Here is a 20560-nt window from a genome sequence, read left to right on the forward strand (position 1 = left end):
AGAAGAGAAGAGAAGAGAAGAGAAGAGAAGAGAAGAGAAGAGAAGAGGGCTTAAGACAAAGCTTTGGCCATATTCATGCTTGGAGTGAAAGATAGATGATATTCCATCAAAGGAGACTTAAGTGTAGTCAGACACATAGGAAAACCAGGAGAGAATATCACAGAAGCCAAGGAAAGAGAAAATGCATAGGAGGAGTGAGGGAGTGACTATATCTGTTTTGAGACAGTCCTCTGGCATAAGAGAGTCTCTCTTATAAGGATGTAGGGTTCCTCCACTGACCCTTGCTTTTCACATCTGGGTTCATAGTGTCATACTCCCCCAATGTAGGTGTGGTTGTCAATAAGTTAAGTCTTTGTGCTGATACCCAGTTTATGTCTAAAGAAAGGCCCATGGACCTGCCAGAGACATAGGGGAAAACAAGCCCTTAATGAGGTAGGGTGCTGAGAATAACATGTAAAACAATACACACTAACCTACAGAGCATAACTCATACAAGGGCAGTACTGTGTTGGGGAATGCAGAGAAACGGGTTCATTCAGCAGAAAGGGCATACTCCTGCTGCTGGAAAGCAAGTTATGCTTCAGCTAGAGGGGAGAGTATGCTCCAAAGTGCTCTTTCTGAGACTGAAGTTCTTATACTGTGATTTCAGATGGCTTCCCTGGAGCTGACCAAACTGCATATTGGGTTAGGGCGAAATATTATTTTGGGGGTTTGTTATCAGGGAGAAAAGCAAGCTGGTGGTAGAGAAAATATTATTTGGGGGACACAACTCTACCAACCTTCAAAAAATGTTATTGTCAGCATTTTTTTCATGAGTATGTCCTATAAACTTACAATCTCCCTTAAGGAGAAAATGTTACGGGGATCTCAAGACCACCAGGCCTAATCTAATAACCATATCAGAAGCTGAAGAGAAGTCAAATATGGTGGGAATTTGAAGTAAGGCCATGGGATTTAGCAGTTTAAAAATCACCTGTAACACTAGAAAGAATAGTTTTAGTCAAGTGGTAAGCAGAAGAAGTACACTTTTTAATGGGTTAAGAAGTGATAAGAGTGGTTTTAAAAAAATGGTGGTAATGAGAATAGACAACTTTTTTTTAGGAGTTTGTGAAAAGAAATATAGTTTGAAGGAATGGCAGGGACAAGTGAAAGACTGAAATGAACTAGCAGTTTTAGAAAGCAAAAGATATCAGGGATAAAGAGCTAGGTGGCACAGCATATAGACATTGAACTGTGTTCAAATCCTGTCACAGACACTTAATAGTTGTTTGACCATGAGCAAGTCACTTAACCTGTTTTGTCAGTCATTTTGCTGTCTATAAAATGGGGATAACATCACCTACATTTTAGGGTTGTTTTGAGGATTAAATGAGCTATTATATATAAAGTACTTTGCAAACCTTAAAAGGCCATATAAATGCTAGCTATTATTTGTAGCTATTATCAATAGGAAAGTTAGCCTTGGCAAAGAGGACAACCTCTACTCAGTGACTAGAGTAAAAGGGAATCATGGAGAATGATGCAGAAGAGATTAAGTGTGAATAAGGGATGAAAGAAATGTCAAGGCAAATGGTCGTGATACTCTCAGTAAAGTAAGAGGTAAAGTTCTTCACTGAGAAGCAGGATTAGGGTGGCAGAGGTTGCTGAAAAGAGATGAGAGGTTTGAAACAGGTAAAGTAGCTTGCATGATAGATACTGTTAAAAAAAGAAAAAGAGAAAAAAAAGGATTGCTTTGGAGCAATGAGGACCCAGTGGAGATTAGTTAACATGAATTTGTTGTGAATTTAATTGACACAGTTGTTTAATTTTCTCCAGCAGTATTCCACAGCACAGTATTGGTGGGGGTAAACCAGGGTTAAGGACTGGCAAGACAGTACAGTATTAGGAAAAGGAAGTAAAGGATTCAAGGGTGAGGAGTACTTTTATGGTTCAACTAATCATCTATAAGGTCAAAATTGGGAAGGAACGAAAGTGAGATGGATTGCGCAGAAAGGGATGAAGAGACTGACAATCACAAGGAGGACAAAAGATTGGTAAAGAAAGAATGAGGAAGTGGGAGAGACAGGAGGACAGATTTGAATAAAGAAGAGAATATCAGAAGTCAAGATCATAGAGGAGGCACAGTTATGGATGATGATGAAATTCAAAGTATATTCCCACCCCCATGGATGTGTCTAAAATGGAATGGTGTAGAAGCTCTGAATGGATAATAAGGCCTGAAGGAGTATACACTCCATGGAGGATGCAACCTTGAACTGGGGCTTGAAGACTGCATAGGATCTAGATCCTCGAAAAGGAGCACAGAAAAGTGTTTTCCAAGCACCTCTTTCCTCTTCTTTCATGATATTTCTCCTTCCTCCCATCCACCCTGCCAACTACTCCTAATGTAGAAATAAATTCTATATATTATACTGAACTTAGTTTCATGTGCCAGTTCCCTATTTTTAAAAACTACTAGAACATTTTGTACCCATTTTTACACTAAATGGTATTTTGATTTTATGTGGTGTTTGGTTTATTTTATCTGAGGGTTGAGAGGTTTTCTCAAGTAGCAGTATTAATCTATTTTCCATTGTTAATGTTTCAACAGGAGGAATTAAAAATAGCCAGCCTTACTTTCTCTTTACTGCTAGATGAAGAACTACTAACAAGAGAAATAGGACTGAATGGCTTCCTTGAAAGAAAACAAAAAGAAAAAGTAATCATAACAGTCTTTTTCTTACTGAAATGTCACCATGATCCATACTCACTTAAATGTTCCAAATCTTTTACTCTATGCCTCTTTTTCCATGTACCAGAGTCCAGTATCTCATCTCAAATTATTTAACATCTCTAGTGCCTCATCTATAAAATGAGGGGATTGAGTGTATAATATTTCTTCAGTATCTTCAAACTCTAATTTCTGTAAACCTATAATCCACAGCCTTTAGACTTTGTTCTGTGCTCTGTGACAGCATCTATCTGTGTACTAATACAGTGGTCTCCAGTTTTGTGACTGAACCATGTTTGCAATCACTATTAACCAAATGGGCCACAAGATTACTTTATGCCCAGTAGTCTGATTGATATGACATGATACATAATGTGATATAACATAGAAATGAAAAGTCTTGTAAACTGCAGTTTACATATGAAAGCCATGTGTACTCTAAGGATGATTGTGTTAATAACTGATAATAACCTAAGAGAATTGTTCTTCCTACATAATGCAGATCTCTAAACTCCCTGACAACTCTAAATTCTAAGATCCAGGTCTAAACAACAGCCTTTTTCAAACACAGCGCCTTCAGGCAAAATTATAATTTTCCAGAATTTTGGCACCTCTTAAATAATGCCTACACACTGAGCTGGTCCTTGTTACTGCATGACCCTTGTTGCTAGTAGAGTAGTTCTTCACCAGCAAATATTTTGTCTATTCATACCATCCTCAGGTTTTCCTAAATAAATAATAATAAATAAGGACAGGAATTAAGTAGACTGGCTGACTCTGGAATAGGAAAACTTTTGCAGTTTTTTTTTAAAATAAAGATTAGATTTGAACATGAACTTACATGTGGTACATTTGAGACTCTTTGTAGATTTCTGGCTTTGTTGAACTGTTTAAACAACTGTTAGAATATTTATTTCTGAAAATTATCTTTGGTTTACCTTACCTCATCAGTATTAAAGAATGGGAAGCGTATGCTCCATTGACATATTTAGGAAACTTCTTGTTCTTTTTACTGTTCCCAGAATGTTTAATTGTCTTCAAAATATTTCTTGTTCTGTTTGGCTAATCCTAATTTTCTTATAGAAATTCACTACAGATGAAATCTACAAAGCTCGTGAAGAACTTGATGCATACAGGGAAAATTATGGCAGCTTCCTTATAGAAGACAAAGTAAGGGTCATCTATTCCTGACTATTTGTATATATTCAACCAATTATCTCTGAATGTGTAGAGTTGGGAGGGACTGAAAGGAATAGAATTTCCTCACAGATTTTCCTTTTTTGGAGAGTTTTACTTTGATTCCTAGGTATAATTACATCTTACTTTATGCCACTATGCATTCCTCAAAAAAGTATATTGAACAATTTTGGGAAATTGCCACCTTTATCTTGGTCTCAGGTCCCTCCTCTTTAAAATGAAGGGATTAAACTAGATCAGTGGTTCCCAACTTTTTTTTTGTTCTACAAACCCTTTTGAACAAAAATATGTTGTGAACCCGAGGAGTAATTTAGTATACTATTCATTATATTCTGCAATTATTCACTGCTTATGGAGCCATTAAAGTATTTTTAGTGCAAACCCCTCGGACCATTACTACAAACTCCCAAGCAGTTTGCAAACCACCATATGGAAACTACTACATCAGATGATCACAAAAACTCGTTTCAGGTCTAGAGTTCTATAATTCTATCAAGTAATATTTAAGGCACCAGTTAACAAAAACTTTAGTGACTCCTTTTGCAATATGAACTAACATTCTTACACATTTAACCTCTAATACATTTCTTATATTGTTATTTCTCAGAATGGGACACAACAGAATTTTGAAGGAGATATGTCAGTAAACAAAAAGTTTCAGTTTATAGTTCCAGTGATAGCATGTTTTTCCTATAGGTTCTGGAGCGGGGATTTAAAAAAGAGTTTGCTGAGCTTCAAGGTCATCTGGTTGAAACACTCTACAAACAGTACAAACGCCGACCAAGGTTGATTTCACTTTTATTTGGACAATATCTCTTTGTTAATATCAGTCAGTCAGTCAATAAGCATTTGTTAAATAACTACTATGTGCCAGGTACTGTGCTAAGCACTAGAAATACAAAAAGAAGCAAAACACAGTCCCTGACCTCACAGACCTCACAATCTAATGGTGGAGACAACAACAACAACAACAAAAAGAAATATGTTTTTTTGCTACATACAGGATAAATAAAAATTAAAAGAGGGAAATCACTAGAACTAAGAGGGGTTAGGAAAGGCTGCTACATGAGGGAATCCAGAGAAGGCACTAGGCAGAGATGAGGAAGGCGAGCATTCCAAGTACGGGAGACAGCCAGAGAAAATGCCTAGAACAAGCAATGAAGTGTCTTGTTCATCAAATAGCAAGGAGGCCAATATCACTGGATCAAAAGGTACAAAGAGGGGAGTAAAGTGTAAGAAGAGTGGAAAAGGTGGAGGGAGGCTGGTAATATCATAAAGAACTTTGAATGTCAAACAGAAGATTTTGTATTTGATCCCATAAGTGACAGGGAGGCACTAGAGTTAGGGCTCCAGGAGGAGGTGCACTTTGGCAGATGAATGGAGGAGGGTTTGGAGTGGTTAGGGTTGGAAAGGTAGATCTGAGAATCATTAGCATTAAAATGATAGTTAAATCCAAGGGAACTGGTGAGTTCACCAATTGAAATAGTATAGAAGAAAAGAGGGCCAGGACAGAGCCCTGTGAAACATTTAAGATTAGTGGACATGGCCCAGAGGAGGATCCAGCAAAGGAGACTGAAAAGGAAAGGTAAGATAGGTAGTAAGACAACCAAGAGTGGTGTCCCAAAAACCTGGAGAGAATAGAGTATCAAAGAAAAAAGGGTCACCAATATTGTCAGTAGTTGCAGAGAGGTGAAGAAGAACGAAGACAGAGGGGGCAGTTACATGGCGCAGTGGATAGAGCACTGGCTCTGGAGTCAGGAGGACCTGAGTTCAGATCTGGCCTCAGACGCATAACACTCACTAGCTGTGTGACTCTGGGCAGGTTACTTAGCCCCAGTTGCCCTCACCAAAAAAAAAAAAAAAAAAAAAAGAATGAAGACAGAAAAGGTCATTGGATTTTGCCTCTAGGAGATAATAATTAATTTTGGAGAGATCAGCTTCAGTGTAATGAAAAGGTCATAAGCTGGCTTGTAAGGGGTTAAAAAGAGAGTGAGAGGAAAGAAAGTGAAGGCAGCTCTTGTAGATGGCCTTCTCAAGGAGTTTAGCCACTTGGAGCAGAAAAGATATAGGGATAATAGCAATGTTGGAAAGATCAAGTGAAAGTTTTGGGCACATTTGGAGGTAGAAGGAAAGGAGTTACTAGATAGAGAGAGATTGAAGATAAGTGATAGAATGGGGATGATAGAGAGGACAATCTGTTGAACAAAGCAGGATGGAATGAGATCACAAGCGCAGGTAGAGGTATTTGCCTTGGTAAGGGTAGCCTTTTCATGTGAGACAGACTTAAAGGAGAAGATAGTGGCAGAAGGCATATAAATAGCCTTCCTCAAATGAGATGAGGAAAATGGGAGAAGAGGGAACTCTTGGCTAATGGCCTCGTTTTTTTTTTGTAAAATATGAGACAAGGTTCTTAGCTAAGAGGATTGGGGGTTGGGGAGACATGGGAGGTTTGAGAGGGAATAAAAAGGTTTGGAAGAGTTGCTGTGGGGAACGAATAGTGGGTTGATAAGGGAGGTACAGAAGGATTGTCTAGCAGCACTGAGGGTCCAATTGAGGTTGTGTAACATAACTTTGTAATGGACCCAATCAAGATGGTTGCATAATTTTCTCCACCTCTGTTCAGCAGTCCATGGGTAGGCACAAAAACGGCAGACTGTGAAAGTGACCCAAGGCTGAATGAAGTTTAGCAGGATGTAATGAACAATATGATAAAAGTGCCAGGGATTCAAAAAAAGGGAACAGTGTAGAGTTGAACTGGTTCACAAAGGGGTTAAGATGGGGAAAAGAAGAGAGAGTGGCTTTGTAGAGGTGACAGACTGGAAAAAAAATGAAGGGTCAAGGAATTGTTGGTTATGGTATGGATGAAAAGTAGATGTGGGAAGGGAAAGGAGAGGCAAAAAGTCAACAGATTATGATCAGATAAAGGGATTTCAGAATTCCTGAACATGGGGATGGTGGGTGGCAAAGGCAATGGCAAGATCAAAGAAAGATAATGTTTCTTAATTACTTTTTTTATTTATAAAATAAGGAAATTTCAGGATTTCTTTTCCCTATATAAAAAATTAGTGCAATATCTTCTGGCTGAAATATTAATACAAATACCTCTTTGATCAATAGGCTAAGCACATAAGGGAATTTTATAGTATAACACATAGTAAGTAAAGCAATATGAGATTAGGGAAGATAGGTGGCACAGTAGATAGAGAGCTGGGCCTGTAGTCAGGAAGACCTGAGTTCAAATCCAGCCTCACATACTTACTAGCTGTGTGACCTTAGGCAAGATACTTAACTTGTTTGCCTCAGTTTTCTCATCTGCAAAATAGGGATAATAACAGCACTTATCTTCTAGCATTGTTGCAAGAATTAAATGAGATAATAATTGTAAAGCGCTTAGCATAGTGTCTGGCACAAAATAAGCACTATATAAATGCCAGCTATCATCATTATTACTATTACATTCAGATAAAATATAATAATCTATCATGCATTTTGAAATTGCATCAAAATCTTAATCATAAAAGTAAATATTGTTATTTCTTTTTATCATTAAAAACTGATTCATTACATATTTATGTACATGGTACTATTTTGGTGTTCAACTCTGCATGCTAACCTTTCCCTCTTTCCATGAAGTTATATAAAGTTCTGCTAGAGATGAAGAAATTTTTAAAAATAATACTCACAAAAGCAAGTCTAAAATAGTTTCAGTTTTTACATTAAGGAAAGTTACATTGAATATATCTGTGATTAATTTCTGTAATTACCTAATCTAATTGCCATTATTTTTAAATCAGAAGGAATATGATCTAATAATTATAGGTTCTAGGGGTCTAGAAATTCACTTATAGTGCTACAAATAGATCTACTGTGTGAGTCTTGTCATATAATATATAAACACATGCATGCAACACATGTCTGTACAGATATCTATTTACCTATACATATACATATCTTGTGATCCTTAGCCTTCTGATAGATTATTTTCCCTATGTTTAAAAATGTATATGGAGAATACTATTCTTTCTAGGGACTCTTCAGGACCTTCTAGTATTCACAGGTTTATGGGCTCTGAGTTGGAAGGAACCTTAGATGTTATCTAGTATAACCACCTCTGAAAAATTCTTCTTTTCTTCAATTAATTGGTGAAGTCAATTTTCTCTTCCTTTGGGGAAAAATATAAGCATATGGCAAGAAGATGAGTAGCATCAGTCCTCCCACTCCACACATAGCACCGTGCAAATATCCCAAATTGATTCACCAATAAAGCAGGCAACACTGTACTGGGCATAACAAAGGAGGACAGTCAAAGTAGAAATCATTCAATCTACAAGCATTTATGAAGCCCTTACTATGTACCAGAATCTGTGCTGGGTGCCAGGGACACAAAGACAAAAGTGAAATTGTCCCTGACTCAAGGAGCTTACATTCTATTACGGGAATCAAGAATGTGGATGTTTGGATGGATGGATAGATAGACAAGACAGACAGATAGATAGACACATATCCCAGTATATACAAATTTATACAAGTGAAGATGGGTGGCACTAGTAGCTAAAAAGCTTGATGTAGATGATAGCTCTTAAATGAATCATAAGGAAAACAAAGGATTCTGACAGAAAAGAAGAGGAAGGGAGAACATGCCAGGAATGGGAGACAGTCAATTTAAAATATAAATATGGTAGATGGAATGGCATGTATAAGAACAATAAGGAAATCAGTTTGTCTTTACTACAGTGTGTAAAGTAGACAAATGTGTATTAAGGATAAGAAGGTAAATTGGGACTGATTTGAAAAAGGAGTTTCAATTTGATCTACTATATGAGTGACAGGGAGCCACTGAGCCACTAAAGTTTTTGTTTTTTTTTTTAATGGGGAAGTGATATAGAAAATCACTCTGGCAGTATCTTAAAGGATGGATTAGAAAGCGGAGAGAAAATGTAATGAGACTAAGTTGGAGGCTTTTACAACAGTCTCTGTGAGAGATTATGAAGGCCTCGAACTAAGGTAGTAGCTATGTGGATAGAGGAAAGGGGTAGATTGAAGAGTTCTTGTGAAGATGCAATCAAACAAGATTTGCATCTGCTTGGCTTTGTGAGATGAAAGTGAAGGGTAGAAGACAGCACTAAGCTTGCAAACCTGCATGACTGGAAGAATGGTGCTGTCCTCAACAAAAAAGAAAGTTCAGAAAAGGAATAAGTTTGGGAAGAAAGGTAAGTTCTGTTTTGGACACAGTGAGTTTGAGATGCCTAGAGATTGCCCAGTTGAAAATGTTTAATAATCAGTTTGTGAGGCAGGACTAGAGTACAGAAGTAAAGCTAGGGCTGGATACATAGATCTTAGTGTCATCTGCACGGAGATGATAATTAAATCCCGGGGATCAATATTACCGGTAACCAAATAAGAATGTAGAGAGACAAAAGGGCCTAGAACAGAGCACTGGGAAATTAGGAAGCAGGGATGATGACTTGGCATAGAAAATCAAGAAAGAATAGTCAGGTGAGAAAACAAAAAGAAAAGTGTCATGAAAATCCTAGAAAAGAAAGAATATTCAGGCGGAAAAGATTGTCAAAGGTATCCAATACTGTACAGAGATCAAGAAGGTTGAAGACTGGGGAAAGACCATTAGATTTAGCAATTAATATAATCATTTACAACTTTAGAAAAAGATGTTTCAGTTGAATGAGATCAGAAACCAGATTGTAAAGGGTAGAGAAATGAGATAGAGGAGAGGGAATTGAGATCATATTTGAGTATAAGATAGCTTTTTCAAGAAGTTTGGCTGAAAAAGCGAGGATAGAGAAAGAGAATAAGTTGAAGGAATCTCTTAGGTTCCAGTGAGGAACCTAAATGAAAATGGGAAAGACTTGAGCATTTTTATAGGCAACACAGAAGGAGCTAGTAGAAGAGAAAGAGCCTGAAGAGTAGGAGGACTGGAGATTGAGAGTACTGTGAGGGCAATCTGCCAGAGAAGAAGGGAAGAGAAGGGATCAAAAGTACATGCAGAATAGTTGATAATTACTTCCTCAACAGAGATTGAAGAGAACAGCGGTGAGGAGGGGCCATATCAGAGTTGTGAGATGTAGATAAGGGGGAAAGAAGGAAATAATGGTGAATGGCCTCAGTTTTCTCAATAAGGTATAATGTGCTCAGCTACAGCATTTTTTCTCAGGCTGAACTCCTATAGAACAGTGCTTCCCACTCTTCCCTGACTACTACCCTATGTTAAATATCAATACATTGATATGTGTACTCAAAAAAGAGGGGGTCCTTTTCCAAACCACTATGCAGCTAGATTCCTGGGTGCTAATAAAGGAAAGGGACAGGAGATAAGCATTTTATTAAGTACCTGCTTTGTGCCAGGTACTTAATAACTGCTTCTGCAGCAGTACCTGACACAAAGCAGGTTTACAAATGTTATTTGTACTGAAGTTAAAGTAGTCTCTGGCCAGCCAAGCTATTGCAAAGAAAGCTTCAATGGAAGCAAAGGAGTCTTCTTTGTAATAGCTTGGCTGGCCTAGAGACTATTATTTGTCTATTCTGTAGAGAATCAAGCCCAGAAGTGTTGTATTCTTGAGATCTTTTGCAAATGGAGCTACACTTAATATCTTGTTAAAATTACTACTTAATATTGATACTTCTTAATGTATGATAATATGATCTTAACTTGTCTTGGCAAATTTGGTGTATATTTATTGATAATGCTAGGCCGCCAAAGCAAAAGCAAGCAGAGGTTGCTAGCCCTTTTGGAGAACGGCGAGGGTCTGTCCAAATTCAGAAGGAGAACTTTGCCCAATTAATGAATGGCATGGAGGAGCTGGATAATCCAATTAATATGCCAGAAGGCATAGAACCTGCAGTCTGGATGCATTTCTGTGATCTAAGAAGAACAAAAGTGGAAAGTGAACAAAAAGTAATGTTTTATCTATTAATATTAAATATAGAGAGTTGGCTGGTTGGGCTGAAATACTTTTTTCTCTTTTTTAATGTTTGTTACGAGAGAGATCAATGGGTGGGTTGAGAAGATATATATATATATATTAAATGAATGACATAAAGACAAAAAGCATCAATTGAAAATTCTTAGAAATCAAATATGGAGTTGAACAATCTTAGAAGGGTTGTTTTTAGGATAATCATACTCTGTCTCCCTAATAATATAATAAATGTTGGTAGCATCAGAGTATTATATTGAATATTGAGTCTTAAAGCCTACACTGGGAGAGATAACAAACACACTGGATATTAAAGTCAGGATACAAAAAGATCTTGACAATCTAGAATGCTAGGCAAAATCTAATAACATTTAATCAGCATAAATGTAAAGTCTTAGTCTTAGGATGGAAAAAAAAATCAGCTTCACAGATATCAGATGGGAGAAGAGAGATTAGACGTAATTCTTCCAATACAAATCTATGTATTCTGGTGAACAGCGAGCTAAACATGACTGTAATGGGCAGCCAAAAAACCGCTTTAAGAGAGTCACAATTTTCAGGAATAAGAAGATCAAAATACTGCTGTATCTGCCCTAGTCAGACCACATCTAGAGTGCTGTGCTCAGATCTCAGAATCATATTTCATAAGCAGGAAAGCATCCTCCTGGGGAAAATTACCACCACCAGAGAAGGTGATGAAGAGTTTTGAGTGAATGACATATGAGGATCAGCTGATGTAACTGGGATAGCTTTCTTTATGTATCTGCAGGGCTGCTATAGAGAACAGGGATTAGACTTGTTCTATTTGTTTCTGGAGGGCAGAACTAGGAATAATGGCTAGAAGTTGTAGAGAAGCAATTTTAAGCTTCATGTAAAGAGAAACTTCCTAAAAATTAGGGCTACACAAAATTGGAATGGTCTATATGAGGAGGGATTGTGAATCCCCCCTAATTTGAGGTATCTGGGCACTGAAGTATTAGATGACCATTTGGCAGGTATGTTGTACAAGGAACTCTTTTTCAAGTGTGAATTGGACTATCTGGCCACTGAGGTTCATTTCAACTCTGAAATTCCATGTTCCTATTATTCTAATTTTAATGGTCATAGGAGACAGAGTAGGTCTGTAGCAATAGAATATCTGTTCCTTCCCTTTGACAGGTTTCTTCTGTCTTCCCCAGGAAGCAACAAAGAGTAAAACTATTTAATTCAGCATACCCAGCTTTATTCTGTAGCTGGGTTATATCCTTTAAAGGGTAAAACAGATGAGAAACATGGTACTGCCCTTTACTTGACAGGCACTGAAAGGACGCATCCCCATTTTCAATCCCTCAAAAAAAATTCCCTCATATCATTAAACACAGTGCCACTAACATATGACCGAGCATATTGAAACTCATGTTTCTACTCCACTAACAATCTAAAAATCAGGAGCCAGCAAAAAAATGATATTGTTGGCATATTTCATTTTTAACAATAAGGAAATTTTACACTCTCAAGTACTGGCAGAGAATGTCATGGATTAAGTTCCTTTATACTGCCCACTGACATTATTAGGTGATTGAACTTTGATTAAATGAATTCTTCTTGTGAAAACTATTTTTTAAATCATTGAAACAGGTTTGTTCTAATTTTTCTCCTTATGATCTAAGAGGTTATGCTTTGGTTTGTTCAGGTAAAGCAAAAAGCCCTTGTTATGCTGGAAATGCAGGCCTTCCTCCGGAAAAGAACTGAGGATGATGAGAAGGTGCAAATGGACATGGAAAAAGTTTTCCAGGAACTCTTCATGTAATATAACTATTGATTATTTAATTTACATTTATTTAGGCCTATTTGAAATCTAGTCCAGAGTTTTTAAGCTGGGGGAAAATCTCTAATATAAAGAAGACTGACATCAATAGGTTTATCCTTGAATTACCCTGCATCATTATGGAAATGAGTTTCGAAAACTCTAAAACCTGAGACCCCATTGTAAAAAAATCACATAGTCCAGGTTAAGATTCCTTCATTTGTTCCTCTTCTGTTTTTTGTAAATAGGGATTATTAGAAAGTTTTCCTAATACCCACCTCTGTTTTTATAGAAGAAAAGAAAATGTCTTTGTCTGGATTTTTTTGGCTAACTTAACACCGGCTAATAAAAACAATAATCAATCTGCCTGGAACTGTGCTAGTTCTGGGAAAACAAAAACAAAAAAAATTAAACAGTTCCTGTCCTCAAGGGACCTACATTCTATTGGGGGAGACAAAATATGCAAAAAGAAGTTATATCCAAAAGTGATATATGATAATTTTGTGATGATCAGGAAAGGCCTTATATGGAAGGTTGGTTTTTGACTTGAACTTTGAAGTAAACTAGTAATTCTAAGAGGTCAAGGTGAAGAGAGTGTATACTAGTTCATAGAGACAGCCTGCTCAAAGGCATGGAAGCAAAAGATAGAATACGTCATGTGTGATACACAGCAAGAAGGCCAGTTTGGCTGGACCACAGAGTGCATGAAGGAAGTAATATAAAATAAGGCTGGAAAGGCAGCCAGATTATAAAGGGCTTTAAATGCCAATCACAGAAATCAGTATATAATCCTAGAGGTAATAGCCAATGGAATTTACTGAGCAGGAAAGTGACACATACAGAGTGCTAACCCCTTTAAAACCATTGCAAACTGACTTCCAATTTCATCAGTCAACTGAACATGCTCTCTCCAAAGTTACCAATGTCCTCTTAATTACCTAACCCAATGATCTCTTTTTTTTCAGTCTTCATTTCTCTTGACCTCTCTGCAGCATTTGACAGTGCTTATCATCTTTCCTCTTGGGGACTAATTCCTATCTGGATTTTGTGACAGTACTTTCCTAATTCCCCAGGAATTACTTCTTCAAGAATATTACTTTGGCAACTGTATGGAGGATGGAGATGGAAGAGATTTGAGGCAGGAAAATTAATTATAGGAAGGTATTACAAAAGACCAGGAAAGTGACGGTAGTGCAAGTTCTGATCTGAGATAGCCAAGCAGGGACAAAGAAATGGATGTTTTTACACATACGCATTTATCTCTTATAAAGAAGAACTGACCTAGAAAACATAATCCAAGACTCACCAGATACCTGTAAGTCAAGACCAATTAAAAAAAAAGACTGGACACAATATTTCAAGTTATCATAGATGAACACTGACCAGACCTATTAGTAATAGAGTGCACAGTAAAAGTAGAAAGATTCTATTGGTCACCTTCTGAAAAATAAACCCTAAAATGAAAACTACCAGGAACATCACAGCCAAAATTTGGGGCTTTCGAGTTAAATTTCAAAAATACTTTAAATAGTTAGAAAGAAAGAGTTAAAATAGCAAAGAACCAGTTAGGCTAACAGAAGACTTGGCAGCTAGTATTGCAAAGGAGAGATTTTGAAATATAATATTCCAAAATGCAAAAGATAAAGGCTTACAACCAAAAATAATTCACCTGGAAAAACTGACTATAATTCTAAAGGGAAAATGAACAATTAATAAAACAGAATATTTTCCAAGCATTCTTGATGAAAAGAGCAGAGCTGAGCAGAAACACCGAAATTCAAACATAAGAGTCAAATGAGACTAAGAAAGGTATAAAAAGCTGGAAAAGACTGTATGACGAGGAAGTGTTTACTTTCTAATGGGGAAAAAGAAATAAGTCCCCTCAGAATCCTAATTCTTCAAGGGAATTAAATAAAACAAAGAAGAGATAAGGGAAGTTTTGCCTTGTTTTTATGATCTTAAGTAAAGCAAGAAAGGGGAAGAAAACAAATACATTTGGGAACAAAGTAGGAGAAAGGGAATTAAAAATTATCCTTCCACAGGTCCACCTATGGAAACCTTGTTACAACTTTTACTTCCTCTATATAGTTAAGTTGGACTATCTTATCAACACTCTGCCAGGGCCATGGGCCAAGCTATCAGGGCCAATCTGAGCATCTCACTAAACTAATCAATCAGTAGATGGGCAATGTGTACCAGGGCAGGGACTTAATCAATGCAAGCTTATGACCCACACTTAAAGGGAATTCCTTGTTTCAGGGGAAATAATTGCAATCCTCAATCAGGAATGGGGTTCACTGGGTTACCTGTGCCTGCATAGGGTAGACACATACTGAGACAATCAATACAACACATGTACAGCCCCGGACATCTAAGGGCATCACAGACCTGTTGTTGCTCAATCTAGGGTGGCCGAATGCCACTTGTCCCTCTAGGAAGTGTAAGGTATGTTCAGGAAAGACTAGCAGCTCTGGTGTGAGGGCTGGCAAGCCATTGTCAGGCTCCTTTCCACCCTTAGTGTCCACTTGATTCACCCAACTCTCACCTGTGGCTCCAAGAAGCAGTAGCACGGGCACTGGCAGCATCCCGGTAAACCTTTTCAGCAGACAGGCTAAACCAAGTTGAGGATAACTGAGGGTTCTCAAACTCTTCAGTGAGGAAGCAGGATACATACCCCAAGTACTTGAAGACCTCTCCCGAAGAACTGGTGGATAGAACAATTTGTTCCAACAGTCATGAAGGCAACTGAAGCAGGTGGTGTGGAGTGCTCAGGGCATGGTTAGACACGAAAGACGCCAATGTCAGTCACTTCATCCTGAGCCATCACCAGTCATCTTGACTTTGTCTCGCCACTGGACTCGTTACTCTGGAATAGTACAGCAGACAACTTCACACAACTCTGCCTTCCTTAAATCCAATTTATGCACAAATCAAAAGATATCACCCATACTACTTTACCATTTTTACCTATCTCAAATTCCTATGGCAACAGACAAGTAACAACGCAGCAGATGCAGATGCACTGGGAGCTGCAGTCACAACCCTGCACGCAGGTGGCCCAGGCCATAAGGTTATCTTCTCACTGGACTGAAGCAGCAGTGGGACTTGGCAGCACTCTGGGTGTCTGAGCAGCCTTGAAGGACAGCACTGCTCACCTCTTAGCATGAAGAAGAGGTTAGAAAAGGCGCCCTAAAAATTGTCTGCTTCACTCAACCCTGGCCTGCTTACCATGGCAGGCAAGCATCTCACCCTGAGGTCAAAATGAAAAAAAAATTACAAAAACTTTTGCAAAGATGATTCCACTCACCATAGGTACACGGAATGTGACTGGAATGTGAGCACACGTATGGCCAACACAAAATCCAGTAGACCCGAAGAACAGCTCTTGTTGCAAGAGAACTCAGATGTTGTACCCAAATAGCAGTCCTGAGTGAAACAAGGTTAGCAAATGAAGGCCAGCTTATGGGAGTCAGAGCTGGATACACATTTTTCTGGAGTGGCTGCAGTGAAAGGGAGCAAAAGGGAGCGCTGTGAAGTTGTCATAGGTTTTGTAATCAAAACTAGCCAACAGGTTTATAAGCCCACCAAAAGGCGTGAACAACAGGCTCATGAGAATGTGATTGCCACTTGCAGAAAAGTACCACGCCACCATCATCAGTGTGTATGCTCCCACCATGATGAACCCTGATGAGAACAAAGAAAAATTTTATGAAGATCTGGAAACTATAATCATCAATGTGCCAAAAGAGGACAAGTTTACAATTCTGGGTGACTTTAATGCAAGAATAGACACAGACCACCAGACATGGCAGGGAGTCCTTGGGAGGAATGCAATCAGAAACAGAAATGGCAAAGGTCACTTACTACTGAAGCTCGTATATCTCATGACCTTCTTATCAACAACACTATCTTCTGTTTACCTAAATGCAATAAAATTTTGTGGATGCACCCTTACAGCAAACATTGACATTTAATAGATTATGTGATTGTAAGGAGAAGAGACAGGATGTGAGAGTGATAAAGGCAATGTGTGGTGCAAAGTGCTGGACTGATCATAGATTTATCTTCTCCAAGCAAAATATTCACATTCAACAAAAGTGGTAGCCCCAAGGCAAGATGACTACCAGAAAACTTAAGGTCAACAGAATAGAGTGCTTCTTTTTTTTTAGAGTGCTTCTTAGTGGGTGAACAGTTTGTTGTTAACTTGGAGGGAAAGCTAAGCCAACATACAGCTGGCAACAGTGGAGCAGAAAAGGAATGGATGGCTTTGAGAGATTTGGTGTACAGCATTGCATTTACTCATCTGGGCCTGAACACTCACATACATCGACTGGTTTGACAAAAATAATGGAGAAATTCAGAAGCTGCAAAATGAAAAAATGAGAACTCCACATGGTTTACCAACAGGATAGTTCATCTCTAAAAAGACAGTGTTTAACTCCATCACAAGTAAAGTGCAAACAAAGATTAGAGAGACACCGAATTCTTGATTCAAAAGGCAGATTAAATTCAGTTTTACATTGACAGTAAAAATCCGAAGCATTTTTATAATGCCCCGATGGCTATTTATGGGCCAAAGACCTATGATGCATCTCAACTACTCAGCACAGATAAAGCCACGTTGATTAGTGATAAGGACATGATCCTGGAGAGTTCTCAACACACCATCAATCAATGCTGAAGCCACTGACTATATTCAGGTTGAAATCAATCCCTCTCTAATGAACTTCTAACTGAAGAAGCGATTTTGAATGCCATTCAGCTCCTCTCATGTGGCAAAGCGATGCTAATTCTATTCCAGATGAGATTTACAAGACAGGGGGTCCAGTGCCCATACAAAAGCTGACTGAAATTTTCTGGTTTACATGGCAGGAGGAGGCTATCCCTTAGGAGTTGAAGAATGCCGCCATTGTCCATCTTTATAAAAGTAAAGGAAATAGATTGTCCTGTGACAACCACAGTCTCTCTCTTAGTCATTGCTGGCAAGATTCTTGCCAGAGTCCTCCCTAATATCCTTCACCTGGAAGATGGACATCTATCTGAGAGCCAGTGTGACTTCAGAAAGGGCCAAGGAACAGTTGATGTGGTGTTTGCTGCCTGATGACTCCAAGAGAAGTGCCAAGAGCAGAAGAGAGGTCTGTACACAACATTCATCAATCTGACTAAGGCCTTTGATACTATCAGTCTTGAGGGTTTATGGAAAATTATGGCAAAATTTGGGTGCCCAGAGAAATTCATCAGCATTGTACATCAGTTGCACGATCTCATGCTTGCACGGGTTCTAGAGAACAAATGATGGTCTCATGCTTACCTAGTCTCTAATGAAATGAAGCAAGGCTGTGTTCTTGCTCCCATATTTTTAACAGCATTGTTGCCAGCTGCCTTCAAAGATGAAAACAGCAACAAGGTTAGCTGCCACACTGATGGTAAATTATTTAACTGGAAAAGGCTACAAGCCAAGACTAAAGTGGGGACAGAGGCAGTGCATGATTTTTAAATTTTTATTTATTTAGTTTTAGTTTTCAACATTCACTTCCATAAGATTTTGAGTTCCAAATTTTCTTCCCATCTCTCCCCTCCCCCACCCCAAGATGGCATGCAATTTGATATATACATCCTTATTGAACCTATTTTCACATTAGTCATGTTGTAAAGAAGAATCAGAACTAATGGGAAAAAGCCCGAGAAAGAAGAAACAAACAAAAGAAAAAAGAAAAAAAAAGAGAGAGAGCAAATAATGTTTTGATCTACATTCAGACTCCATAGTTCTTTTTCTAGATGTGGACAGCATTTTCATCATGAGTCCTTTGGAGTTGTCTTCGATCCTTGCATTGCTAATAAGAGATGAGTCTATCAAAGTTAGTCATCATACATTGTGGCTGTTACTGTGTACAATGTCCTCTTGGTTCTGCTCATTTCACTCAGCATCAGTTCATTCAAGTCTTTCCAGGCTTTTCTGAAGTCTGCCTGTTCATCATTTCTTATAGCACAATAGTATTCCATTACATTCACATACCACAACTTGTTCAGCCATTGCCCAACTGATGAGCATCCCCTCAATTTCCAATTCTTTGCCACCATAAAAAAGAGCTGCTATAAATACTTTTGTACATGTGGGTCCTTTTCCCATTTGTATGATCTCTTTGGGAGTGCATGATTTTTTGTTCGCAGATGACTGTACACTCAATGCAGCCTCTGAGCTGAGATACAACAAAGTATGGATTGATTCTCTGCTACTTGTGCTAATTTTGGCCTAACAATTAACACCAAGAAAACACAGCTTCTCCACCAGCCAGCACTACACTATCCACATAGGGAACCACTGGTTACAGCAAATGGAGAAATATTGAATGCTGCGGATAAGTTCGCTTACCTTGGCAGTTTACTTCCCAGTGATGTACACACAGAAGATGAGTTTGACTCAGACATTGCAGGAACTAGCTCAGTCTTTGGGAGGCTCCAAAGGAAAGTGTAGGAGAGAAGAGGTATTAGGCTGCTTACAAAACTGAAGGTCTACAGAGCTGTTGTGCTGACCTCATTGTTGGATGCCTGTGAAACCTGGATAGTCAACCAATGCCATGCTAGGAAACAGAATTGCTTTCATTTGAATTGTCTTGGGAAAATTCTGAAGATCACCGGCAGGAAAAAGTACCAAACACTGAGGTCCTTTCTCAGGCCGAACTACCAAGCGTTCAAACTACTGCAGAGAGCACAACTCTGATGAGTTGTTCAAATGACAAATGTATGTTTGCCTGAAAGACTATTTTATAGACAACTTACACGAAACAAGTGCTCACATGGAGGTCTGAAGAAGCAATACAAGGATGCTCTCAAGGTTTCTCTGAAGAACTTTAGAATTTTGTGATATGGTGGATACTGTCAAAGGACTGTCCAGCATCAGAGCAGGTGCTGTGCTCTACGAGTGAAGCAGAATTGCAGTAGCTTAAAAGAAACATGAAATGTACAAATTTAGAGATATCTCCACTCCAAATGTTCATGTGGACTATTTGTGCCCGACGCATGGTAGAGCCTTCTGAGCTCATATTGGTCTGATCAACCACACCTGGACACACTATCCCTTGCCTCCAATATAGTGATGTTATTTTGGTCTTCTTTGAGAATGACAGACAACAACCAACCAAGGAGAAAGGGAATAGAACACACTAGTTCACATGATTGGGGTACACGAGTCAAAGACTATATAACTGGGAGGAAGGGGCAGAAGTAGAAATCACATGAATTAAACATACAGTTTAGTGCAGAAAAATATTAAATTCGACAAGAAAACAGGCAGGAACTGAAAGAAGGGAAGGGTGGATGAAATGAAGGAAGGATTAATCATAAGCAAAGCAAATTCAATTAGGGAGAGTAGACCATGAAGGGGGAATTAAAAAGAAAGAGTAAAAAACCTGTGATTAAGGTCTGGACAAGAACAGAAGCAGTAGAGAAGGAGCAGATCCTTTACTAGTGTTGAACACATTCTTCTTCTCTTACCGCCTCCTTTGTAAAGACGGGTGGTGGCAGGGGAGGAGTGGAGAAAAAAGTGTAAGAGGATAAGATGGAGGAAAATATACAATTAACAGTCATAATCATAAACCAACTCAATTATAAAAAAGAAGAAAATAGAATGGATTAGAAAACAGAATCAGCAATATGCTGTGTACAAGATATACACAAAATAGAAATAAGGGGCAGAGGAAAATCTATTTATTGTGCTTCCAATGATCTTTTTTAAAAAAAAAAAGGCAGCGGTAGTAATCATGATTGCATCCAATAGAGCAGTAAAATAGAAATGATTAGAGAAGATAAACAGGAAAACTATATTATACTTGCAGGTACCATAGACAGCAAATTAATACCAGTACTCAATATAAAGTCTCTGAATGACATAGCATCTAAATACTTAAAGGAATAATTATCAATTTAAAGAGAGAA

The 20560-nt window shown here is 38.2% G+C and overlaps 1 protein-coding gene across 1 annotated transcript in view; it reads left to right on the forward strand.

Moving 5' to 3' along the window:
* The window catches only part of LOC114035635 (cilia- and flagella-associated protein 43-like), a 156102-nt gene that overhangs the window by 121437 nt on the left and 14105 nt on the right, over positions 1-20560 (forward strand). Inside the window, exons 29-33 of the mRNA XM_027851936.1 lie at positions 2591-2698; positions 3794-3880; positions 4604-4692; positions 10613-10817; positions 12512-12624. Of these exons, the coding sequence (XP_027707737.1) occupies positions 2591-2698; positions 3794-3880; positions 4604-4692; positions 10613-10817; positions 12512-12624 (602 nt within the window). The remainder of the gene's footprint in view (positions 1-2590; positions 2699-3793; positions 3881-4603; positions 4693-10612; positions 10818-12511; positions 12625-20560) is intronic.

Source organism: Vombatus ursinus, unplaced genomic scaffold (assembly GCF_900497805.2).
Source record: "Vombatus ursinus unplaced genomic scaffold, bare-nosed wombat genome assembly UNPS02009205.1, whole genome shotgun sequence".
In the NCBI taxonomy this organism is placed as follows: Eukaryota; Metazoa; Chordata; class Mammalia; order Diprotodontia; family Vombatidae; genus Vombatus; species Vombatus ursinus.